The sequence below is a fragment of the Vanessa tameamea genome, chromosome 12 (assembly GCF_037043105.1).
Source record: "Vanessa tameamea isolate UH-Manoa-2023 chromosome 12, ilVanTame1 primary haplotype, whole genome shotgun sequence".
Classification (NCBI taxonomy): domain Eukaryota; kingdom Metazoa; phylum Arthropoda; class Insecta; order Lepidoptera; family Nymphalidae; genus Vanessa; species Vanessa tameamea.
In genome coordinates, this window is record NC_087320.1 from 229478 (window position 1) to 257313 (window position 27836).

General features: G+C 34.6%; 1 protein-coding gene across 1 annotated transcript; it reads left to right on the top strand.

The window, feature by feature from the left end:
* Nucleotides 1-1030: 1030 nt before the first annotated feature.
* On the top strand, nucleotides 1031-27707 carry Vacht (Vesicular acetylcholine transporter). Its single transcript, XM_026641422.2, has 3 exons — nucleotides 1031-1128; nucleotides 2604-2980; nucleotides 24798-27707. Exon 3 carries the CDS (start codon nucleotides 24950-24952, stop codon nucleotides 26756-26758), a length of 1809 nt encoding a protein of 602 aa, XP_026497207.2. The 5' UTR covers nucleotides 1031-1128; nucleotides 2604-2980; nucleotides 24798-24949; the 3' UTR covers nucleotides 26759-27707.
* Nucleotides 27708-27836: the final 129 nt, after the last annotated feature.

The window sequence follows — 27836 nt, forward strand, 5'->3', positions numbered from 1 at the left end:
CGCCAATATATATGGGCAGTGGTACTACATACCATCAGATGGTACATTAGCCCGTTTTAAGCTAGCTAAAAAAATACTAAACATTTTTTAATCGATACGAGTAATGGATTAAAATGTTTGTAAGGTTATCATCGATTTAGAACATAACGCAAGTAACATAAAACATAAAGCAAACTGAGTAATTATATTATATTTTCTATACTTTTTCATTTCAATACAGCACATTTTTAACATTGACAAATAAATAATTAAACCATAAAATAAAACTACTTCAATTTTTAAAGTCCGAACATTGTCTTTTATAATAAGATTCAAGTTTTTAATGATGATTTAAAAGTCGAATTCTCGAGTGGAAATGTGTGACGAAGTGGTGTTGGAATACACCCAGACGGAGCGGGCTCGAGGAGGCGCGCGCTCCGATGTATAGAGGATTCCAAACTTCGTTATGTACCACAATTAAGACTCAGTGTGCTCCAAAGAGTACTAATTAGTTGTATTATTATTATAAACTATTTTTGATTTATTTTTTCGATAAAGTAATACGTCAATCAATTATTTAAAATCAAAGTCCTACCGAATGCTGTTTAAGTACAAGCAAAATATTCGTTAAATGTAAGCAGATCTATATACTTACTACATTTTGAATATTATTATTATGAATATATTATTACTTTTATTTTAAACTTAATCATGAAACGTTGGAGTAAACTATAAAAACATAAAATGCAAATATACGATCATTAAAATAAAATAACATATAAATAATATTCACGTATACGCGTAGAAGCTAATTCGATTTCTAATCTGTTCCAAAATTATTGACGCCTAAGTAACCGAGTTACAAAATTAAAGCAATTTCAGACGAAAATTTTCGATACATGATGGCGTATCGACCATAGCCATCGCCCAAGCCTATTTTTAGCAATCGACCCATTTGCCTCCTATACCTACATGAAATTCAGGAGCACGCGATTGGGTGCCAGAATATGACGTCACAATGGGACATCAGCCAATAAGAAACGGAGGCTCTGCGCATGACTACGAAGGCTCTTCGGCCGCTAGACCGACCGAAGTCAGTCTGGGCTCGCGAAACTCAGGTGTGCCAAGCTCGCGCTCAAACAACACAAGGTTAATATTTATCCTCTATTATCCGGCCATTTTGTTTTCTTATAACCGTTACGTTTGAATTTCGAGTTCTTGAATTTGTTAATTTTTTCTATGTGTGGTTTTGTCGTGGATAACATAGATAATGAATTTGTGTGAATGTTATGTAATCGTGAGATGTAGATGTTGCGTAATGTATATGCGAGTGACCGGGAGCGTGTTAAGGGGTGCGGGGGAAAGAGATGGGTAGAGTTAGTGATTTTGTAACGGAGGTCGTCATTAAAGATATGGTATAAAATATATTATGTAACGAACTGAACAATAGTATGTAGGAGAAACTTAAAATCGTTACAGATAACGGTGCGGCATTGCGGTGTTTTGCCGCCCGCCTTATATCGAAGACGTTTGAGTGCCAGTACATAACCAGAGCGAGACTAGTACATAGGGCTTATGTAAAATTTACAAGAAATTATGCCACGATTTCTTATATAAATATTTATAAGAAACTAAAATTACTAGAAGTCTAGAAAAATTTAATTAAATTCAATGGTAAAATAAGGTCAGTTTTGGGCGCCACCGTTACCTATTTTAACTGGTTTGAATTTTACACCCAATACCTTAAATTATCTTTACGAAAAGGATGGAAAATAATATTGTTCATTTAGGTCTTCTAAATATACAGAATTAATCTTAATTTAAAACAACAGCTTAATACTAATATTCTTTTAAATTTACATGCAATCCAATTTATTTCGTATTAACACGTAACAACGCATAGTACATGCTAAGAACTCATGTATTTGTGAATTAAAACTAGTTAAGTAATACTACTAAAGAATTAAGATCTTTCACAAGTATGTGCACGTATATTTGTGCTAAATGATGAATTTACTAAGAAGGCGTCGTTTGAAAATTTAAGTTATAGAATAAATTGAATTAGAAGTTAAATTATATCTTTCTTTTGAAAATATATATATAATTATTATTCGAGAACGAGTTTTTTGTAACTGAGGTAACTATAAACATAAATTATAAAGATTACTTGATAGATAGATAATCACAACCGATTTTAATATTCAACTGAAATAAGTAATATAAATGTTAGCTATAAAATAAAAAGAAAAATATAACTATTTTGCGTTATATTTATACAAAAGTTTTGCAAAAATTACGTCTCAAGTTGAGAGATTTCGGATGTATGCCGCCGGAACTCGCTCCTCCGACCAGTTCCGGTCGCCATCTTGTGAGCGGAAACTCTCTGTTTATGACTTCCGTTTCTTTGCGTACAAAAATATAAAGCCGTGAATAATGTTGTACGACTTTAAGTTGTTACGCAGGACTACGAATAACAGTAGTTGAGGAAAATGGAAAAAACGTTAATGTAATTTCGCAACGTAGACGCTGAGTGTGTTGTTACAGGGTTCGATCTGTAGTAAAGTGTTACAGTAATATAATTCCATGCATATCCATATCGCTAAAATATAATATTATTGTTTCAGAATAATCTCCGGCGCACCATGAGCGAGCAATAAGCCCACTGAGTTACAATCAACCCATACATATCAAAAAATGCACTGATAGCGTTAAACCGTAGAGCTAATTAAGTATAATATTAGATTCATTTGTAATTAATATTAAGAATATCGAAGGCTGGCAAAATATATACAAAATTTTAAAAAGTAGTGTTCTTATTATCGCGCGCGTGGGGCAGTCGCCCCTTGGGGCTTGAAGGTGGAGGACGAGGGGGGAGCGCTGCTCGGGCGGCTGCAGGGCGCGCTGCGAGGCGGCGCCGCAGCCGCTTCGCCCTCGCGTGTCGCCAGCTCCATCAAGGGCTACCTTACTAACAAGGTCGGCTCGCTTCAACTGAAAGACACAGGTAAGGGTAGATGTATATTGCAACGATCTATGTTTAATGTTCGGTGCCGTTATTTAACGAATCGTCATTGAAAATCATTAGCGGATTATTTTTGAGACTCGAGTAACGAGCCTATAAAGTAGTTCCTGTAAGTTTTTACGACACGACTTCGAACGAATACAGCAAGCGGACATTAATATATCGATGTTCCATTTAAAAATATAATGTATTATTAGTCTATTGGCGTCTATGAGACTTTATCAAATGTCAAACTTAAACATTAAATATCGGCATTTATTATAATACAAAATATTAATTAGCAAAAAAAACCAGTTAGGTACTTATAAGAAAGAGACTCATGTTTGCAAAATATATCAACAGAAGCGCCTCCTTTAAAAAAAAAAACAAATATATTTGATTAAACAAAAACAACTCGCCAAGAAACAAAACACTGCTCCCTAAAATATAAAAAATGCAAGTAAATAAAACCTTTACAAACTTTGACATAAGACACACAATAGCAGTTAGTGTTTGCACAGAACTAACGATTTGCAAATATTTGTTCATTATTGAATAGGAGGGGGAGATGACGTCATAACCGTGTAAATATACGAGTATCATGACGGGAATAAAATAGTCAACTCCAATTAAAGACAGAAAGCAATATATCTTGGTTGCAAGGCGACCGCTTCCATACAAAACATATGTGTTTGTTAATTTGATAGTTACACCGAAGATTGAAACGGGACTTCCACGAAGACACTTTAGCTTGTTTTAGCTAAATCTGAGGATGCTTTCAAAACCAATACATTCAATCGTTAAATAGAATAATTTAAAAAACTAAGAAAATTTACCATTTTTTCAAATAATTTTATTTGTGGAGTCAGTGAATAATAAATATAATTATAAAATGACTTAAAATTTAAATATATAGTTATATTGTATTTATTTACTTCTGAATTAGTCTTCTGTTAGGGAGGTAATTAAAATAAAACGACATAACCTTGTAATGAGGTTGCTTAACAATCGGCGTTGGATCAAAGGTACGCCATTTTCACCCCTCACTTACAGACTCGCTACTGAGTTTTATTTAGTTCGCGATTTATGTACGATAAGAAGATTATCAGGCTTTGGCCTTAACGTTGTATCTTCATACTATTATTATGCCCTGAATGTCATATATATTGTGGGGAAAAAATTATGGTGGAATCGGTTAAGCCTGATCTGGACTGCACTCTCCTCCGCCGTGTACTCTGCATGGCATCTGCGCAGCCAAAATAATAGTGTTAAGTATACACTCTCTATTATACCTTTCTTATATTTCGAGGAGGGCCGAGGGCAGCTACTTTTTTTTTAAATGTTTTGACAGAAAATCTATAATAGTCTCTAGGCCCGACCTGGAATTGAATCATGGTTCACGAAATTTAAGTACAGTCTTGTTAGATATTTACTAGCCTAACGAGGCAATCGTTATCATTGGAATGCCAGAAAAATAAATTAATTATTTACAAAAATATTTAAATAATCGTAACTATAAAATTATTATTTACGATCACGGTATATACAGTTATCTATTTAAGTAAAACGCAGACCGCCTACCGCTTAACAGTACTCAAAGGTCTCGGATAATTCGCTAAATGCAGCTCCTCCGTCTCCACTAATTGCATCAATTAAGCCCCGCCGACATTACCAACTTAGCTGGTACTAAGATGTCATTAATCCGACAATTTTATATAAGTCTCAATTCATTGCTCGTTATAATATAAATGTTGCCAACAATAATGGTGTCATTTCATTTCCCAGAATTACGTTAAGCATAATTTTTTCGGTTTGGTAATTTTCCATTGGAAAATTACTGATGTTGTTTTTTTCCTATACATAATATATTTATTTTCTTAACATTTTACATCTCGATGTTAACAAAGGTTATGTTATAGATTCCATTTTAAGAAGTAAAAATATCTACGATTCAGAGCCCTCTATATTTGTTTAGGTGTATCTTAAAACGAAATATTTGCATATCTAAACACATATTTATCTATTTCAATTGCTTAATGGTATTCCGAATTAGAGTCTGCCTAGAGTAGAGCCGCCTCGCCACGCTCGGCTGACGTTTGAGGCTTCCAACCCACTCGGGTGCGAAGCAACGCGCTCGCGGCGATCCGCTTATTGATATTCGTACGGCGCTACCTGCGATAAACAGAGTCATACATGACAACGGGTGCTTTTATTTAAATTTAAAAATCGTTTCCAATGACGAAAATACCACGTAATTAATGAAACATATTAGAATCTTTCTAGTTATATAAAACACCTTTTGAACGTAAATCAAAAAACTAGTTTTACACTAAGTAATTAAGTCCTTGTGAAGAACTGCCACCGACGCAAAATATGCTCAGTTCTATACAGGTGTAAACTATTTGAATATGGCCTCATTTGAGAAAACCGAAGGCGAACCAAGCTACCTCAGCAAGTACATCCACACCAAGTGAATAGAAATGTAATAGCAGAACCTTTGGTTCTAACGAGAACGAATTTTTTGCATTGTGGCGACAGGAATTATTCGATAGTATAATATAATTCTCTGAGCAATATCAAGTGATAGGTCAATGGACTGTATTGAGATGCTAAAAATGGCGGACGACGACGACGGTGTTAGCAGTGGCGTGATCAAATTAAGATGATAGCTTGTTATATGAGCCGACTTCTGCCACTCGGCTAAGATTTCACCGAAACATATGTATTTTTTTAATACACAGAAGATGATGATACGTTTCGACTGTCATAGTTCTAGCTTATTGTTGGGTAGGTGGGTTCTCTAATAGGTTTTAGACTTTACCGATTCCTCAAATATATTTTTTAAATTCGTTTATACTCCAGTTAAGGGAATCACGTCAAAACTAAATATCCTAATTTACTAGTAAAAAACGTCCCAATTCAATCACATACAGTTCCAACTCCCAGGTACTATTTTAGTTAAAAATTAGACTACATAGCAAGAAGTACAGCGCTACTCGTAACATACGACGAAGCCAGCAGGGGTGAGTGGGGTGAAACGCACTCTATGAATATTTGATACTACCGCCGGGGGCACAAGTCTAAACTCATGTATCATGTAAATTTATATACATTGAACCATATTCAGATATCTAACTCTTCTTGTTAAGCAAAACTGCAAGTTGATATTAAGGAAAAGTAACATTTTAAAGGATATTATCGCGTACTAAGTTCAATCGTTATTATTATTTGTAGGGCGGTCATAAAATATTGAACAGCATTCTTGGTATGTTTACATTGCCATATCATTTCCATAGAACTGAAAATCGATATGAATGTACTTTGTACGAACGAGTGTTGTTTGTACTTTATGAAGTTTACTCGTCAGCCATTGGCCTTCGTATCGATTATTGTATGTTTCAACCTTCGGAAAATTCCAACAGGCAACAAAATTAATAATTAATCAAGTAATTTCGTTTTTTTTTGTTTTTATCGTTAATATTGTATTGGAGGTGAGGAAAAACATCGTAGATGCACACTGTGTATCCCAACCAGCATTCGGAGCTCTAAGCTCGGTGAGGCATACACATTTAATTAACTATTTTCCTTTAATTACGAGTATGTTCAAACGCAGTGGTTAGCATGAGCTAGGTTATTTTATTTCTTTTGAAAATAAACGTGACGCTGACGTGGGCGCTCGTGTAAGTTATTTACAAAGGTAAATTGGATAATACTCGCCCCGACTCCCGAGGCGCTGTTTGTGATGGGCCGTCCTATTGATTTCGATTAAGTAACAAAGCTTTGGAGTTCCTTTGCGATATAGACTCAAATAGCTGCCGATTCTTGTAATTATCTAGAATTAATTTATATATTAATAAAACACAAGCTCTTCGATGAAGTAGAATATGAATTATTATTATGAATGAAGTAAGGCTCTTGAATAAAAGAGAAGTAATGAACAAAATAATCTATTATAACGTAACACATTATTAACCAATTACGAAAGGATGTAGTCATTAAAATCCGATTAGAAATAGTAACAGCACTCGAGTAACAATCGCGATTGTCGGCGACTGTCGCGTGGCCCTCGTTGCTTTGACGTCGCGTGACAAATGGATTTTCCGGGGCGACCCGCAGAAGGTATGTTATGTGGCAGAAATATAAATGGGGTGCGGATACGGGGCGACCTATATTAGAGTCGGGAGATTTGAAAACTAAGTTTGTTTTTCATTACTAGTTGACGTCGTCAGTAAAGTTATAACATCATTTTGTAACATTAGTTGCTGAGCTGTCTTTGAATGGAGACTCTTTGAAAATGTCTGCCGTTAGCTCGGAAGACTTTAACTACGAAGGCTCTTAAATATAAAAAAAAGGAATTTGTTAGGTAGTGATATTATTTTACACAAAACTGTTTTAAAATAATAAGTATTATTAAATTATTTAGGGACACGTAAAGAGATATAGAATTTGTATTTCAAGCGTCCATCTTTTATCGCAAACAGATGAAGCGATCGCCTCCCCGATAGAGAATGGTACGAAATTACGTCGGTACAAATTCCGATCACGGAGTACTCGTTCAGGCAATCAGCGCCCTCTGCCCCGCGGCCGATTTATCTGCGTAACTAACTAATCCAGCACCCTTCGCCCGGATCTCCCCTCGCTGAGTTCCCTGTCCAGTAGAAAACAGGTGATCAAAGAATTTCAATATTGGTGTTAGTCTTCGCTTAACACGAATGACGTATAGATAGATTTATTTTATCTATAATAGGATCGTGTCTAATCATGCAATAGTATTTTTATACTTAAGGTGAGAAAAAACATACATATACCGCAAATCACTCAAGAGTTTTAATAAAATCATCAACAGTAAACTTCGATTGTAACAACTTTATCTCAGGATATAAAAATATTGTCGTTCATAAAACTTTCTCTTTTCGTATATCGTCCTGTCGAATGATGAAGAGAGAGATCTCAGTTTGTATTACAGTGTAAAAGTTTGGACAAAGCTGACTTTTAACCGCCTTAAAGAAAGGTTCTGCATCGTTTGATGTTTGTGTTTCTACGCTTTTTAAAACCAGTACTGATTTATTATATCGTATGTGCTCATTGACTATCAACGTATAGCTTAATTAACAATGCTTAAATTTGGAACATGACCTACAGGATTCTAGACTCTGAAATAAAATGAAATAAATAATGGTAGTATTTACTAAGAATTAAGTTATTGGTAATTTCAACTCAAGAATTGGTAGTATACAGCAATTTTTAAAGTATACAATAATTTTTAATATTATACACAATTACAAATATAATGATTGTGCGTATTGAGTGTTCACATCACTATTTATCAACCAGATACAATAAGGTACACTACGATTTACGAAACTAATTATTCCTTATCTAGACTATTAGCTGACTCAGTTGTTTAAATTAGTTTGAAAAATGCAATGAAATGAATAACAGAAAAAGTTAGATAAGAAATTATCTCAATCATAATAGATCATTTCACAAAGCGAGCGGACGCTAAATTACATTAACATGAAATTTTCATTCGAGAGAAATGTTTCTATTGCGGATGGAACAAAAGAACCGTCCAATAAAAACACCAGACACACTTCCAGAGTAAGCTGACGTTCCACTGAACACAACTCTTTACTAATTCTATTTTCTTTTATATATTATTTAATAAATAAAGACAGACGACCAGATATATGTTTGTGTTAAACAGTCTCCAGTAAACATAGAAAATAATAATGTAGGAAATATGAATAATTTTCCTTGTGCGCCACGAAAAGTCGAAGTAAGGTGTGAAGTAAGGAACTCCGCACAAAATATTGCCTTTTGGTAGAATCATTGATGTCGTGAATGGTAACTACCCAACATGCATAAAATCGTAAATATTAAATATAATTAAACGATTTTGTGCGAAGCATCTTATCGCATAGAAAATTATATTCATTATTAGGAACAAGAGTTCCAATTAAAAAATAATTGATATTTTTAAATTTTAATTATTGTTAACAACGAGAATATGACTCACCTTAAATGATTATTAAAAAAATACAAATTACGTGTGATTATAACAGAAAATTAATTACTAGCTTCGCATAGCGCTATATATTTGATGAAAACCACCTTGAGCCAATGCTCCGCTAACAATATCTGCACCCTCCATCCTCCATTTTAGCTCGTATTGTTGCGGTTCGGATATAACTAAGCCGTGGTGGGGGGCGCTAACAAAGGGAATGCCGTGTTTATTAAAAGAGGGATTAAGTTTGTTCCGCGCTAACTTGTTAGACCTGCGATTGACTAAACATTGTTACGAGATTGTATAGAAAAAAAAGTATCTGTTTTATTTAGTACCATAATTTGTCCAAAAGTAAAAGGAACCCGCACTCATCAGATATTCTACCGCCAAACAGCAATAATAGGTTATTGCTGTTTTATCGTTCTGGTTTGAAGGGAGAGTGAGCCATTATACTATATCTTCCCGATGTAAACTGGTTAATATTTCTTATTATATTCTGATATATATGTATATAAAAACATCATTATATTGTCTGGGTTATAGTCCGCAAACGTTTATTAGGCTTTTTATTTAAATATAATTTGAAGATTATATAATAATAATATTATTTGAGTCACATTACTAAAATATTGTAGCAACTGCCGTATTCAAAGATAGCTGTTTTTGGAACTCATTGAATATTTAAAATGACATTGGGACCATTCAGTGTATTCCAGAAATGGTTTTTGGCAAAATATTATCAATAACATATTTCAATGTATAACGTACCCACCCACAGCAACTCGTGGCCGGGTCAGCTAGTAATTATTGTATAGAAATATATCCAAGTTTTTAGCAATCGCGTAAATAAGTTTAAAATTTATAAACAAATAGAGTCTATCAATTGTACCCCCATTTCTGAGGGTCTATGAAATACAAATAAAATAATAACGTGTCACGCTTCTCTATAACTAATGATGCGTGAAACGGAACGTATAAATATATTTTCGAAGGCGGGAGAGCGCTCGTTATGACACAATAGTATTTGTGGCGTGTCAGCCATACGTTGTCACCGCATAAGTTATTTGCGATATTTTTATAGTGCGAATTTTGTGCGATAAATATTTTCTAAAAGAACTATTCGAAAATTAAAAGTAGGATAACACATTAATCACATTTGTTTTATTTTATATTTATTAATTATTATTATGCGCATCAGCAGCTACTACAAGAATTTATTTCGCCAAAAAAAATATTTATATACTTACGCGTCCATTAAATAATTTTATTCTAATATTGTAAACACAAAATACGACGGAGATAATTTCGCTTAATTTTTTCAGCGTCTAAAATGTCTACTATTTGTTATCATCGTCTAGATTCGTCGCGAGTCTGTCCGTCCTAACCGATACACATGTTCCTTTGTGCCCTCGTTAAATTAGCCGTCAGTAACGCGGAAGGGGAGATGATTTGTGACGATCGAGATAAGGCGCGCTAATACTCGGAACACGTTCGGGAGGAAAATTGACCGAGATTCTCATCTCAGGGGCCTGAATAATGATGATGGTGCGACCAGCATCCGGTATTAGGGTGACCTTATCGATAGCTGTTATAAACATTTGTCACATCTGTTGGAGAACTTCCAATGGTAGGATCAGATGAGATTTAAAATGGTATATTTTGGTATTCATTCGTTACCCTGGACTTAAACGAATCGGAATTTTGTTTCATCGTAACTGATTTTTAGAAAGTAAGACTAAAATGATTATTTTATTTAAATAAAATAATAAATAACATCCCTGACGATTTATTAATACGTTATCCTCTGCAAAGCAAAGGTGCTAGAAAAACCAACAGAATCTAAATTATAATATTTATATTAATAAAGTAAACGATAATCATTATTATGTTTTTTATAACAAAATATATTCTTAAATAAGTAAAAGTTCAAGGAATATATGAGAGTTAACACCAAAAAGAGTGTAGCGGACACAGGCACGTAATGCAACATGGCCGCTCTCTGGCGGGGGATAAAAGCTTTTCGCCGTGTAAGCACAAAGATAGAATAAATGGCTAATACAGAGAACAAAGTGCCCATTGCGTTTACTGTCCGTATAAAATGGATGTCCGCGGGCCGGTCGGCGACCTACGTATAAATAATATGTGAATCAAGCCAGCTCACCATCAGCCCAAGTCATTAGAAATTATTATACTCTAGAACTATTTATACCATATTTGTATGCTTTTGTCATTTCAAGTAATTACTAAATTTTATATCCGTATACACGAGTTATCATAATGAATTCGAGTTCACGTAGAATCATTTATTTACGTTATTAACTGAATAATGTATTGCATTATAAAACAAATAATAAAAATAATAGCAAGTTCGCTTTGCACATACGAAGATCATTTTCAAATAAAACATTGTTTTTGACACGACTTATAAAAATCTCCAACCTTCCTCATCCTGTGTTGTTTAAATTGCGAACCCTATTATTATACTCCCCCTCACCACTTGACATTTCAATCCTATGTCAAAACAAACACCCAAGAATCCGTGACATTTTCGCATGCCTTTTGGAAGCGGAGACTTTAAGAGCTCAGTTGCTATAAAAATATTAATATGAGAAGATTTAAAAGCCGAACAAGATCAATTATTTAAAAAGTTCTCATTGTAGGAAAAGGTCAAATAATCTGACATTTAATTATTAAACATAATAATCGGGCATTACATTCTTCCTTCTATCTTAAGGTTCTCTGGAAACGATATAAAGTTAATGGTAACAGTCTACATTATACAATTGTGTGTAACAGAGTATTCTAATACAGAAAGTGTAGCACAATAAATAAAAACAGGATTTATAGTATACTTAACATATTTAAAAAAAAATAAACAAAAATATTCGAGAAAAAATAAGATTAAATAAACAAATGCTTAAAATGGAAACACAGGCATAATGAATTTGATTTAACGTCGCGATGTAAAGAATATTAATCATTCCTTACATTCTGATAAGATGTTATGTCCTGACCTGCACACTGTTACACTGACTCAGGCATCCTTTAAACAACTATACTAATAATTGCTATTTGGCGGTACGCAGACGACTTGCACTAAGGCTTTAGGCTTACATTTATATTATTTTGTAAAATGTTAAGGCATTAAAGGTCCTCGGTTATATGAATTACAATTACAATTATAGTTTACAAAACTAGGAAAACAAACTTACCTAGGAATTGTTTGCAATATTTTCATTAACAAAGAACTTTCTCAACACATTATCTAGCAACACTCGTCTCTTCTGATCATTATTTATGTCAAACTACACGCATTCGGAAACATTATCCTGTATCTTTAACGCTCATATAAAAATCGAACTTATCCCATTATAATAAGGTCGGAAATGATAAGATGGTCATGGTCCACGGCGTTCTCGAGAGGAATGACTTCATCCGCCCCATTCCCCTGCGTTCCGTTTTACGCAGCGCAATTATTCCACGTCTATTCTGTGGCCCGTGCAAATTTAATGGTTGTAGTGGCGCTTTCCAATTAGTGCCGTATTGTGAGTAACAATTTAACAATTTATACAGTGAATACTCGATACAACATTTATAAGTATATTTTGATAATGATATTGATACGAGTATCTTAAGTATTCTTATCAGAAATAGCACGTCTTAAAGTAGTAAAAGTAGAATGGCCCGTAAATGTTCCCTCTAAGTACTGGACCAAGATCTTCTCTCCTTTTAAGGAGAAGGTTGGGAGCTCATTCACCATGTTTCTGCAAAGTGAATTGGTGACATGTGCCAGATTTCTATTCGACGCAAAAGATTTTCTCACATGGCTATGTTTTCTTTCACAGCCGAGCACGAGATGAATTATAAACACCAATTAAGTACATGAAAATTCAGCAGTGCTTGCCGAGTGTGATTACGATGCCGGTGTTCTAACCACTGGGCCATCTTAGCTCAAATAAAAAAAGGTTGAATTTCATTAAAAATCGGTAATATTGGTTTAGCACCAACCGTTAGATATCGATTTTGTTTTTGAAAAGTATAGGATATACAAGTACAGTAAGAAGCTTTTTAAAAGTTTTAGAGTCCTGGTATTCGAATATAAGCCTGCACCCCGAGGTCATAGATTGGAAGTTCGGTGGGGCTACTACAAATTAAAATTATAATACGATGGCAGGGCATAATTCCGTTCCCTTGCTTTATCGGATATCCGGATCCGGATGTATTGCATGCATGATAATAATAACCAGTCTATATTTCCCAGGCCGGAATTGGTCAGGAGGTCGTCTATTTTAGATTTATTTAACCTAATTTCTTTCTCAAGTATTAGTTGAAACGTCAATTTACTTTTTACATATGTTCAACATTTAGGGTTTATTGAGTTTTGGGAAAGAACCAACAACAGTCGTAGAATTCTATTTCTCTGACTAATCCCAAATAAACACGTAAACATACAAATACAAGCAGATCTTGTTTGATCAGACTCTTCGAAAAAAAGCTAATTTTGTTTAAATATTAGATTGGTTATATAAGACCTTTTTTAACTTTATCTAAAATGTATGAAACATAAAGTGGGTACCAGGAAAGGAGAAAATAAGTAAATAGTAGTGAAATCTAGGTCTGTTTATATTAAAGCTAAAAGCAGAGGAACGAAAATTAAATATTCTCTAAAGAGATAGATTGAGGGCGAGGGGGCTTGAGGCTTGAGGGGGACGCGGGGGACGGAATAATGTTAGCTTGTTATACTTGGTCGCTGAGTTAGTGAATGCTCTAATGAAAATATTGTGTCGCTCGTGTTTGCTGTTTATTTTAAGTTTAGAGTCCACTTGGATTCCTTATTTTAAACTTATTACTTAAAGCGTGAATTTTCTTTTTATAAAGAACATCGTTCGTCTGATGACTAGGTTATATGAAATGTTCTTTTGAAATTTCGGTTTGCGCTTGATAAGTACTATATCTAAACGAAGCAATAATGGCGTCTAGGTTGTTTGAGCCCACTTGCAATCTTTTCTTAAAGAAATCCACTAGGTTGTACGTCTAGGGTTGAGCCCACTTGCAATATTTTCTAGAAGAAACCCAAATTAGTGGTTTATATCAAGAACGTGATTCCGAAACGATTGATGTAAGAACGCCAATTCTCACAGCGTCTGTGATAATATATTTTAGGTAAGAAATCGAATTAAAGACACTGCGGCAATGTATAAGACTGCGCAAATCCACTTGAATAAAAAATCTACTTAAAATGATTTGATAAAATGAAATATTCATAACTACAAAAGAGTAACTCTTTAGCTTAGGAATACAACCCAGCAGCCAGGTGAGCTTCATTTCCACCAATGTTTCAATAAGAGGAAAATATATATAAAAACCAGTAGACCTAGAATTATTTTTTTCACGACGTTGCCTACTCTTGCATTAAAACTACGTCCAAAAGGTTCCTAAGAATAAAAAAAAAAACGAGCAACTGCAAGCGCTTGCAACTTCTGTACTTATATTTTAAACTTTTAACGTTTATTTAAAATGTCAGCGATATCATTTCAATGTAGTATTACATAAGATAAAAATAGAATCATATTTTACTATATACATTTCAAAGACAGTCCGCTACGTCCATACAGAATATCAATCTTTTATTTACTTTACTTTATTTTATTTTATTTTTACTAGGACAACCAAGAGTAGATGCAATATGACATCAATATAAAAATACGTTTCAAGTTTATCTTGGCAAATTTTCTACTATTTGCAGGTAGCCTCACCGTGCACTATCGCATTGCTCAATATGTATTAAAAATATATATTAAACATAATCTATGATTAGAAATAAGAATTATAATATATATTTTTAACTATTATATAATAAATAATCATAAAGCTACTCATCTAGCAATCTGCTTTGCAAATCGCTTTCGTGAGAAAAATCAAAACGAAATTTAAAAAATAAAATAAACAATAATGTAAAAAAACACTAAAACTAACAAAAAAGCATTTTAAATGAAAGCAAAGCTAAGCAAGCCGAGATACAGCCGACGCGACGTGAGGATAAAGTCGAACTCGTTCCGCACGCCACACTAACCCAAACTCGTCAAACGGGATTACAGTTGACTTTGCCAACTTTTCCCTCCTGCCCTGCGCTCCCCCTCTCCCCGGGGACCCTGGCGATATAATCCAGTTTTACCCATTCTCCCCTTGAAAATGGCTGAAAAAAAAGGCAATTTATTCTCTCGTTTACATTTTCGTTTCCGCTTTTAGGTCTGTATTGAAAATAATCCTTTTAGACGTTCTGTTTTTGTTACGACTTATTCGATTTCAAAGCGCCGTCAGTTATTTATCAGTTGATAGCGATTTTAAATATTTATTTTCTAAGGTGATTTCGACGACAATATGTTCATATATTTTATAAAAAGCGTGGAGTTATTGTATTATTTGTTGATTTTCAAACGTGGATTAATAATATAGATATATGTATTTTAATTTTAAAAAGAATAGATTTTAATTTAAAGAAGAATAAAAGAGAAACTACTGAATTTATGGTCGATTCTATCTGATAGAATCTGTGCATATCCGGTGCTGGCTTTATGTTTATGTAAATTTATTTAGATTTTTCCGTTTTTAATGTGGAATACATTTCTTCCCGATTATAGATGCTTTGTATTCGTTTTAATTCCGGTGTAATAGTGATCGTTCACGAATAAATATTATAAAACCAACGCCTCCCCTTCTCATCGGTCTGTCTGTCTTTGTAAACAAGATAAACTTAAAAACTGCTGAATAGATTTTAATATGGTTCCCATGAACAAAGTAGATCATGAGGACGATTTAGGTGTATAACTTATAAAAGTATTTTTATTAATTGACTGAAAAATGACGATAACAAAAAGGAAACAGTAAAATAAAAAGTACATGTTAAACAAAGCGCCGGGGGCTGTGAAACGAAAGCACTCGAAATACAAAGGGCTTGAAGCGCCCCAGCGAGACAAAGGTCGAGTGTGTTCGTGCCCTATCGCCGGCGGACCTCGTTACACGAGGACGTGGACGAGGAGTAATGATTCTTAAAGATTCTTATCAACGTAAAGTATGCAAGATGCTTAGAGATTTATTTTCGTAACGCCTTAACGATTCAGAATTGTGAAAACGGAAAAAGTTTTTCGTCCGGCCTTGTTTTATTATTTAAAGGAAAGGGCATCGATAACATCTACGATAGTTTGCGCAAGCGCGTGTTAGAGTCCCCGGCGGTTGAGCTCCGTGCTGGCCATTTAGGGAGTACCACTCGCCATTTATTCTACCGCCAAACAGCAACCGGACCACAGCAATACATTTCATTGCGGTCATGTCTGACTAGACTAGAAAAAGGAATTATTTTGAGCGAAATATACTTTTATTTAATTAAATTATGTAATACTTCATATTTGAATATTATTGTATGTCCATGTGTATATATATAAATAGTGTTGTAGGTATTATGAATAGGTACTCGTGCCGGCTCCGTAGGCGGCGAGGGAAGCTGTCAACAGCAGGTCGAGAGGTGAAAGAACAATCGAGACCCCCTTCGGCTAACGTCGTGTCAAAATCTCTTAAGCTGTGTACAGTATCCGACCTGTACTGTATCCATTAATATCGCGTTTAAATTAAATTAATTTAACACAATTTTTACGATTAATATTTGACCAAATGTTAAATATTTTAATACTCATCATCTCACTTGCAACTGCACTCTGACATGTTGCGAGTGTATACTTTGTGTAATAGCACAGGCTCAGACACTCTGAAAATCAATAAACATGAATACAGAGTTTTGTTGTTTGACGCTAAATTACTGTTGGGAATAATACACCCAGATACAATACATTCAGGTGTTTAACTATGACTACCCCCACCCCTCCCCCTATTGAGTGTTTCTTCCTAGCAGTCTCCTAAAAAAACAAATAGAAGAATTTCTGTTTAATTTAAACTATTGTACTATGTATTATTGTGTTATGTAAAAATACCCTTAACATAAAATATGATTAAATTGCGAGTAGCTATTACATCGGCACAATAAAGTTTGATGAATAAAAAAAATTAACTCGACTAATTATTAACGGGAGCCCCGGCTGAAAAAGCCTTTTAAAAAATTCACGACTTATTCCCTGCAAAATCCTGTCTGCAATTCTGTTTTATAACGTATTTATTCGAGAGTTGACCCTTATCTTTGTGTAGGTAAGGCTGAAAATCGCGCGAAATTGTTACCTAAATTTAAGCCTTATGCCACTCAAAATAGAGTCGAAATAGTGGTAGAGTTTTGTTGCATGGTTGAAGGTCACTCCCCTCCTGCGGAACTGTACACCCTCGTGAATTACCTCGCCATAGCTTACCTGCCCTTTGAAGACGCCGACTGTACACCCGCAGGGCACCGAGACGTAGAGAACCAGAAGCAGTAATTAACAATAGAACGGAGTTAAATATAGCCGCCCATGTGCCCGAGCCTATTTCCTCTGTAATGTAGTGTTACACAAATGTTAGGAATTGATGTGAACAAAGTTTTACGATGAGGATCTCAGGATACTGCATGGTTTTCAATCTTGTTTCGTAATCGACAGTGACATCTAACTGAAAACTATATCAGTATTGGGCCGAGCGTACTGTTCGACCGTACTCAGTGGTCAACAATACATCTTCATGCGCACCACAAGCATTTCTTATTGAGTTTACTCATATATAGAAGACATAAAATAAAAAAAAAATCCCGAGCTCGAATAAAAGTAAATAGTATATTCAGTATATGTCATAGAATAATACTGAATACAACGTCCGTCCTAAGACTATAACCTATCAAAATAAAGAGACCCTTTGCATGTACGAGATGCTTTAAATAAAACAACAAAGTAGTCTTACTAAGCTGATGTTTTTAAAATACAAGTTATTTATGTCCCAGTTACCTGTGTCTGTACTCAGCAGGGTGTGTCGCAGAAATTGCAATTTCATTCGATTTTAATACGTCTGTTTACCTCCGATATAATCCCGTTAGCGAGGGGGGGGCGCGCCGTAGGGGGCGAGGGCGAGTGTAATTATTTATATTCACATCACGCACCGCAGTGTTTTAAAGATTTGACGGCAATGAGATGATCGCGTTTGATAATGTTTTTACAAAGAAGTATTTATATTTCACTGTTTTTTTTTATTATAAATTGTACTTGAATTGTGAATCTGTAAGTTTTATGCGTTACCGTATACATTAGAGAATGTATTTAGTTCTTATAATATACGAAATTCCGCGGTTACGTAACAATAAACTACTGTAAAGAAACCTTTGTTTGCCAAAGGTTAAACGATTAGTAAGTTAATAAAGTGAGCTCGCCTTGGGAATGAAACAAACGCCTTATGAACATTGAGAATAGAAAGGGATAGCAAATTAGAAACTTAAATACGAAATGTTTTTTCCAAACTTATGTAATTTTTATTTCAACCAAGATATCAAATTTTAATGACTGTACAACTCTTCCATAAAAAATATTTGTAACCAAAGCTAGAGGTTTGAGTATATTTGCTACCTAAACGGGCTTCCATCCCTTTGTAATCCGAACCTTGAATTGTAATTACTAGTGTACTCCACTCGAGTATGTACGAGTAGTCTAAACGTTACGAGATGAGAGGTTTCGGGTAAAACCGAGTTTCGAGTGTATTTATTGCTGATTGGAGCGATCGAATAGAACTTACTTTTGCTATCGGGTAACTAAATTGCTTAAGGGTGTAATAATTAATTGTACAAAGAAAATATATGAAATAAAAAATAAAATTATTAGTTAAAGCATCGGTATAAATGTATTGCAGAGAACAAATGTTATGCCTGATCAGGCGTGCTAGTGTAAATGTTAAAAATGCTATTTAATTTCTGATTTTATAAACAATATGGCTTATGTACATTTTGAATACGAAAAAAGGGCCGCGGCGTAAAATCGTATTACATTTCCAGCAATCGGCGCTCGATACGGATTGTATCATTACATTTGATTGCGTTGCTTTATTTTTATTGCTTTAAGGAAAGGCCGCGGGTGTAGCCTTGATTATTCACGTGCAAAGCCGTGGTGGATATGGATCTGAAAACTTAAATTCAAATCCATATATACATTATTTTAAAAGAACTTTACAAGCACTTTTGAATTTTTCAATATTTACAGGAATGTGTTAAATGTGAAGCTACCATCGGTTCAGAACGTAGATTCTACCCAGAATGGGCGAGACACTCAGTCGTTACTCTTTCTGACTAATTTTGGAATAACACTTATAACATTGATAAGTTAACTAAATACAATTTGATATATATATCCTGCTTGAAAATCAACATATGTGTAACTTTGTCTTCAGTAAGCCTGATTCGAATATTTTTAACATAATATTTATGAATTGCCAAAGATTAGAAATATAAAACATTTCTACATAAACACGTACAAATATAAAAATGTCATGACCGTGTTCCAAACACGCTACACTTGCCCTTACAGTACGATATTTAATTTTCTCCAACCGGGAACCGAGAGTCACGCGATATTTCAGCATTTTAATATCGTTTTGGTTTCGTTGTAAGTTTCGTTTTAAAGCGCTAGCTTTAATTTATAGCCTGTGGTATATACTCTGTTTCATGTATACTTTTGCTAATGGTGAGTCAAGTTTCAAATATAGATACATTCATGAATATGAATTAGTTTAAATGAACAGTGGATAATTTGAGCTTAAAATTTAGCCGTTAATTATGTTTAAGTCTATTCTACCGGTGGCTAAATGCGGCCTTGTGCACGCCCGGTTAGATCGCTGCCGCCAAACAGAGTAAGCGATACAAAGTTTCTATTGATTTGTTTCGGTTTGGTTGTTTCGGAGTGTGTGAGCCGGTGTAGTTACAATACATGGGACTACTTAGGTTGTCTCCTGGTTGCTTCGACGTTGTAAGAAGTGTTTGTGGATTCTTACAGCAAATATGTACATATGTCGATTGGTGATGACTTATCAACGGTTGGTAAATTTTCCCGTTTACGTGCTCCAGTACTTTCTACTGCTATATATCTATATTCAATAATAATGTTTTATACATTAATATGTCTCCGAATAAATAAACTAAATAGTCGCGAATCCCGTATCAAAATCTATCGAATAGTGTAGAAGAAGTACACAAGCTTTTTGGGCCGAGGTGAGACGACTTCGGTTAATACAGCAGTATTTAAATTTTAACAATTTGTACGTGTCGTGTTTCATACTGCCGCATATTGTATGAGTTACAATTAGCCGCTTAGTTATTAAATATTATAATTATGACGTCATAATGTACACACACTTTAACGAAGGACTTAATTTAAATAAGTAATTATTACGTGCAGTCAAAATACATGTTTCAAAAATTAATTTTGTGGTTTCATATTGAATTGCGAGTTATGAATTTTGTACATTACGTTTGATTTTTTGTCGATCTATTCACTCATGAAGGCGTGCCCCTAGTACGTCACTACGAATAAGAATTATAAATACGAATTAGATTATATTTGTGAGTTTATTTTATCAAAAAATAATTTATTTATTTTGGCGCGTCTTCGTGTGTTAGTAGTGACTGACCTTTAGACGGCTTTTTTATTATTATTATAAGCTACCACATATACAAATGGATGTTGGTGTATCAGTTTGAGATTACACTTCAAAACCGTTGGGCTAATTACCTTCAAAGATAGTTGGTTGGTTGGTATTCACAAAGGATTTATTCTATCCACATTGTTGCAACTCGCGGCTACTTAACACTGGCCATGATAATTTCCCATGTTATCATTAAATAAATACCTACAAAAATAATAAAAATATTGAATTAAAAAAAAAAGTATATGTCGAAGTTTCGTCACGACTGTAATTACCCTTCGCATCAGACAGGGTAATATTATCTATAGTAATGAGTTTAACACAAACACAATAATCGTCTACAATTTAATTCGGTTCACAATTCACAATGTATAATCTCATCCTCCATTTGTTAATTCTGTTACCTGTGAATTTATAATGTACCCCAAAAACTGTTAAATTGAGCAAATAAAATGATCTTAAACTTCAATCGGCAAGTGTACTCCGGCGGGATATGGCCGGGGTTTGCTAATCAATACATATTATAAAATAAAGTCCTCCCGCTCGTCTGTACGCGATAAACTTAAAAACTAAGAAACCAATAGAGATGTTTATTGTGATATTTTTATACACGAGTCTTATTCTACCCGGGACTATTACGTCCCAAAAGTTATAACATATTGGTAACCCTAGTAAAGTATGTAATATGAATATCTGGTAGTCGTTTCAGTCGCTCCAGCTTAGTATTCCTTTCGGTTAGTATTTCACGTAATATATTGTTCGCTAGTCGCCGCGGGTACGAGCGCTCTCCAGTCGACGACACTTGACCTATTCCGCTGTCTTTGAATGTAGATGCTCAGAAATATATTCTTTATAATTCAACATTATTTATAATATTATGTTATAAAGTTCATAATATTTTACTTCTTGCTGTATATTTCTACTAAGTAATAAATAAAATACTGGCAATACATAATAATTAATGTACTAAATATTAGTACATTAACTGTATTATTTGTGCTTACAATCAACTAACTAAAATTACAGTGTACAATCTGCTTAATTTATTTTGTAACTGTTAGAGCTCCTTATAAGTGATATTTATAAAGTACCTACTAGAGACTCGCCCCCGCTTCGCACTGAGTAATTACGTAGCTTGCTCCCTTTTTTAGAATTGGATTATTTTACCTTTTCGATTCTAAATAAATAACTAGTTAATACGTTTTCTATTACAACAACGGCTACGTATACTCCGATATAATTCTAGCTTATTATTTTTGTAGCCATGACCCGCTTACATGCACTAGCAGCGATCGCGTGTCGTGTTCAAAGATTTTATTGCAGATAACCAAAACGATCGCAACTCGACTCGTTTTCATTTCACTTTTATGTTTCTGCTAACATTAACTGTATCATTTTTATAGGTTAAGGTACGACTGGCCTTACATCGCCAAATGGACCTAAGTCTTAAAAATAAAAAGTTAAAAAAAAAAAAAACCAACGTCATATTTATAGATAGGTAAACGTATTATGTATACCAGTCCTTGCTTTTTATGCAGTTTTTAAATTAAGAATATTCACTTTTATAAGTTTTTTTTAAATGATTATTGTAGTGCCAGAGCTGTGATTATTTAAACTAAAATTTAAAATTTATTCAGTATAGAGTTATTGATTGTAAAATAAAAACCATCATCAGCTTAGAGAAGAAAATACAGTGGACCTTAGAAGTAGTTTTTGGAATTGCTTAAAAATATTTAATACAAAGAAAAAAGCCGTGATCGTTTCATACTCAAAATATTGGATAACGAATATTAAACCAATCAATCTGTTTGTATCCGGGTCTACCCCATTTAAATAATTATGGTTTAGAATTTCCCAGAAATAGTACCATCGGAAAGCACTTTTTCTGCTCGTGTGCCATCGGACTATGCACTGAGGGAATATGCACTTGTTTTTTTTACACACACACAGTCATCTATCTATATATCTCCCGCACAACTGGTTAGTTCTTGGAGTTTCCCGTTGCGGGCGAAATTCGGTCAAGAGAACTTGTTGCATATTCATATCATACAAAAATCAACGAATTAACTTTAACCTTATAATATATTTTTTAATATAGATGATTCAAGAGCTGGGAGGTAGTATTCGTTGGTTTTCATACATTTAATTTTATAGATCTATCTAATATTGTATATGCAAAAGTAACTCAGCCTCTTTCGTATTTACGTCCGATAAAACTTCAGTACAAAGTTAATACAAATCTGCCTTAGCTGTTATCATATATTTCTACGTGTGCTTAAACTCGCTTCAAATGTTCAAACCCGACAGCGCATTTAAATCCTGAGAAAAAATAATCGTTTTATTTATTTTTTAAGTGAATCGCAAGTCGTGAGAACGTTCCGTAAAGATGCAATTTATTCCGACGATGTCGACAACATCAATAGTCTCGCAAGTTCCATTGAGCGTGAAAAACCTGCGCTCCCTTCCTTGTTAACATTTTTCTTCATTGAAATTCTTTGTCCGTCCGCTTTGGGTTTCTATCCTCTTTAGGGATGTCCCTTTTCGAGAGGCACGATGCCTCGCTGTGAGGCTTCATAAAATGAATGTAGAGATAAAGTATTATTGGAGAAATATGGTTTCTGTTTTGAAGGGGAATATCTACTTATGATAAAATAATATGGATGCATAACTGCGAAGTAGAGCTTCTTATATATTAATTATGAACTAAAACCTACTTCGAAACGTGAAGCATCTTCTGGTTTTAGTCTCCTCAGTTATAAGTTTGTCGCGTCAATAGTGCAATGATTTAAGGGCAGCCTAGCGATGGATCCTGACTCCTTGGGCTATTATCGTCCCCACATCTAACACAAGCGATAAGCTTAAAAGGAGGGCTAATTAGGAATATTAGTAATTCCTTAACAAATTTGGGGTATTGATACTATTCTTTTTTAAAAAAAGAAGTAAAACTGTATACAGATTAATTAATTATACAGTTTAGAATCAAGTCAATTTTAAATATATTACGATTATTAAAAAAGCTGGATAAATTGGTAAAATAATCTAATGATCCGACTATAATCAAACAAAATATAAAAAGATTTTGTAAAAAGTGATTTGTCGATGAAACGAAACAGATCCGTTAACGTGAATAGGAAACGAGCCGAGCGCCCTTTGTACTTGTAATGAGGTTGCCTGACTCCGACGCTTGACGACGTAAATTGGATTTTGGCGAAACAAGTCGTTACCATCGTTCCAGAAGCTGTTTGTGGGGAATTTGTAGCAAACAAGTCATCAAAATATCGTTTAAATAACTGGTTTAATAGTATTTTTAATAGTAGTAGCAGAACCCCTGCTGGTCGAAAGCTTTCTCTCCTTTTAAGTAGAATATGGCACAATAATAAATATAATAAACTGAATATTTTATATATATATATATATTGCCATATTAACTAAATTTTTTTGTACATATACGATTATATCAAAAGTTCACTAAGTGAAAAAGACTGGATATGAAATTTGTATACGTGTGCTCCACAAATTGCTTCTGTACTTATTTTAATATATATAACTTTCATCTTTAATAAGTAATTGAACCAATATACGTTTTGGTATATTTCATGTATAGAGTATTTTTAAACAAGATTTAATTTCATCGTAATATGACTAACAGTAAAATTTTGCTCAATCGGTTTGTTAACCAAGGAATCATTATCCTCTTTTAATAGATCTATAATACAATTCTTTACCAAAATAATCAAAATACGATACTACATACTATACGATACGATACTATCTGTACCTCTAATATTGTCTCGTTACGAGCACCCAAATATTATGCTATATTTAAAAACAATGGTTTTGGTGAAACTACTTTAAAATTTATTTACCTACACATACTGAAAAAGTAAAATTTCTGAAGATAAATAAATAATCTGAAGAACATGAATACGGATCGATCGGCGCAGTAAAAATATTTTTGTTTGAAATATTAAAATATTTTAATTCCATTAAATCTGATCACTTATTTTTAAGTCTTCATAGTATTGTATTCAAAAGGACTCTGAATCGTCTTTGCCAGTTGCAGATTATGTAATATAATACACATCTGGGATAGAGGAACCATGTCAACCAACAGAAACAAAGATCGATCAAATTCCTTTTGAAAGCAAACGCCCTTGTTCGGGCATTCTATTACTGTGACGAGGAAATGAAAATTAAATGATCATTTCTGTCTGTTGTCAGGTTCCGAAGTCCCAATCGAGGGTTGCGGCGAAAGGCATCAAGTTGCAAATGATCAGTAAGCGGGAAGACATCAGGATATAAACGAAGCGATGGTCGTAGTTTCTCAAGGCAGATACATTTCTTAAAGTCAAGCTTATTGAAAAAAAATCAAGATGGCGGAGGGTCCGCAAACAATATGGCAGAAAATCGACAGTTCCGCGATTCCCGTCGTGAACCTCGAGGTGAAAGAGGTACGCGAAATAGTATGGGAGAAGATAAAGGAACCTACCTCTCAGAGAAAGATCATTCTAGTTATAGTATCCATAGCCCTTCTACTAGACAACATGCTTTACATGGTTATTGTGCCGATTATACCAGATTACTTACGTTACATCGGTGCGTGGGGCGAGGCGGGATACGACCATGTCGTAACTCTAGCTCCTTACAAGGAAGGCAATAGGACCATAATACCGACAAAGATCATCCCAGCCTCACACGAAGGGCAGGATTCCGCGACAGGAGTTCTCTTCGCTTCAAAGGCGATAGTGCAGTTGATGATAAATCCATTTTCCGGTGCCTTAATCGACCGAATAGGATATGACATTCCCATGATGATTGGGCTCATCATAATGTTTCTGTCAACGTCGATATTCGCATGCGGACGGAGTTACAGCATGCTATTCTTTGCGAGAAGCCTTCAAGGAGTTGGTTCCGCTTTTGCTGACACTTCTGGATTGGCAATGATAGCTGACAGGTTCACCGAGGAAAACGAACGATCAAAAGCGCTCGGTATCGCCTTAGCATTTATCAGTTTTGGATGTCTCGTCGCACCGCCGTTTGGTGGAGCATTATACCAATTTGCAGGAAAAGAAGTACCCTTCCTTATTCTTGCGTTAATATCACTTATGGACGGATTCATGCTGCTACTTGTAATGAAACCGTTAAAAACTCAAATGAAGGAAGCTTCACAGCCAAAACCTGCTAGTACACCTATTTGGAAACTTCTAATGGATCCTTACATAGCTGTGTGTGCTGGGGCCCTCATGATGTCTAACGTTGCTTTAGCGTTTTTGGAACCAACGATCTCTCTTTGGATGGAAGATAACCTGACAAAGGATAATTGGAAGATTGGTATGATTTGGTTACCAGCGTTCTTCCCCCACGTTCTCGGCGTAGTGATAACTGTGAAAATGGCGAAAAAATATCCACAGCAACAATGGTTAATGGCTGCTGGAGGCTTAGCTTTGGAAGGATTATGTTGTTTCATTATTCCGTTTGCAAACTCGTATAAGATGCTGATGATACCAATATGCGGTATCTGCTTCGGTATAGCCCTCATCGACACGGCCTTATTACCTACTCTGGGCTATCTCGTAGATGTTCGATATTCGTCTGTTTATGGAAGTATCTATGCCATTGCCGATATATCATATTCCTTTGCCTACGCGGTCGGACCCATCATAGCTGGAGAAGTGGTCGAAGCAATAGGATTCACCGCACTGAATCTTTTTATAGCATTCAGTAATCTTCTTTATGCTCCTGTTCTGATGTATCTCCGGCATATTTATGATTTCAAGCCGTTCGAGAACGAAGCGAATATTCTGATGGCTGATCCGCCTGATAAGGAATATCAAACTTATAGCATGCAAGATCAGAGACCGGTAAACGGTGAATTCAAAAATCACTTAGAGTATACCAGCGTGCCGGGCGAGGGCGACTCCATGCAAGAGTCCAACGTCGACCAATCGAGGTATGACTATCAAGAAGGTTATCAAAATTATTCGCAAGGCTATGAACAGCAAGGCTTTCAGCAAGAAGCATATAGTCAGCCACGACAGTTGCCAGCGCAACCGCAGCCAACTCCGAGCAATCCATTCAGGGCTCCAGGAACGGCACCTGCACCAGCTCCAGCTCCAGCACCTACGCCTGCACCTGCCCCAACACCGAATCCGATCAGGAACCCCTTCCGACAAGGCTTCTAGAGCAATTTAGTATTGTTGTCTATATTTTTGAACCTACTTGTTGTGTATTTATAAATGTCTCATATAGTTGATAACTTCGATCACTGAGCCGCGCCCAACCGGCGGCAATGTTTAACCTTTGATTAGATGTCTATAACTTTACTGTGCTTATAATAATCTCTACTGTAGTGTGTCTGCGCTGCCCACGAGATGACGTCATCGTGTCTTAGATACTTTTAATTACATTAAAAATGTGTACACGCTATGAAGTCATTTTGTTGGCAGCGAGAGTTCTTGTTGATCTTGAATTGTTCAAAACTAATTGTTGCATCTTTTAATATTTAGAACCAAGAGCCGATGAGGTCTCGCGTTCATAATCTTTCCTTAATTTTTAAAGATTAATATAATTATGTATATTAAAGAACGGAACGACTGCAGTGCAGCTAAAAACGTATTTAAATAAACTATCAATGTGGTATTGCATACACGTTATCCCAGGTTATTAAAAGCTATTCAAATGAATATTCTCGAAGCAATTTAAGATATATTTAGAAGTATTTATATGTAGCATAGATCATAGGATTACAGATTGAAAATCATGCAAGAACGTTAATAAATTAATATTGATGTAAAGAGGTCTAACTATTTGTAAATTTTAAATGGCACTTGCATCTATTAGTGATTTTTAACTTAAGAAATAAGCTATTGTAACGTACGTACTCGTACGCACTGTACAAACAAACTGTTCGGGCTTTCTTTAAGAGACTTCGAGAGATTGTAAACTTCGGTTTTAATCTGTTTAATAAGGAAAGCAAGAATTATTTTTAAATAAATTTAATACGACTATGTTTTTTACGGATTTATTTAATATTTAAACAATGAAGTTATTGAAATCATAAATTGGCAAAAAAACGATCAGAATCTAAAAGTCCGGTTCCAGATCTGTCGTAATATGACAAAAACGATAAAAAACTACATCGTTTGACACATGGAATAGTTACGCGCGTCACGAAATATCGATGTTTATAGTTTAAATAAAAATTAAATTCGTAAAATTAACGTTTTAACGAAGGAATAACGTCGTAACGTTAAATATTAG

Bases quoted from the DNA above. Each gene is read 5' to 3' on its own strand.
- Vacht (XM_026641422.2), top strand. From the start codon at position 24,950: ATGGCGGAGGGTCCGCAAACAATATGGCAGAAAATCGACAGTTCCGCG.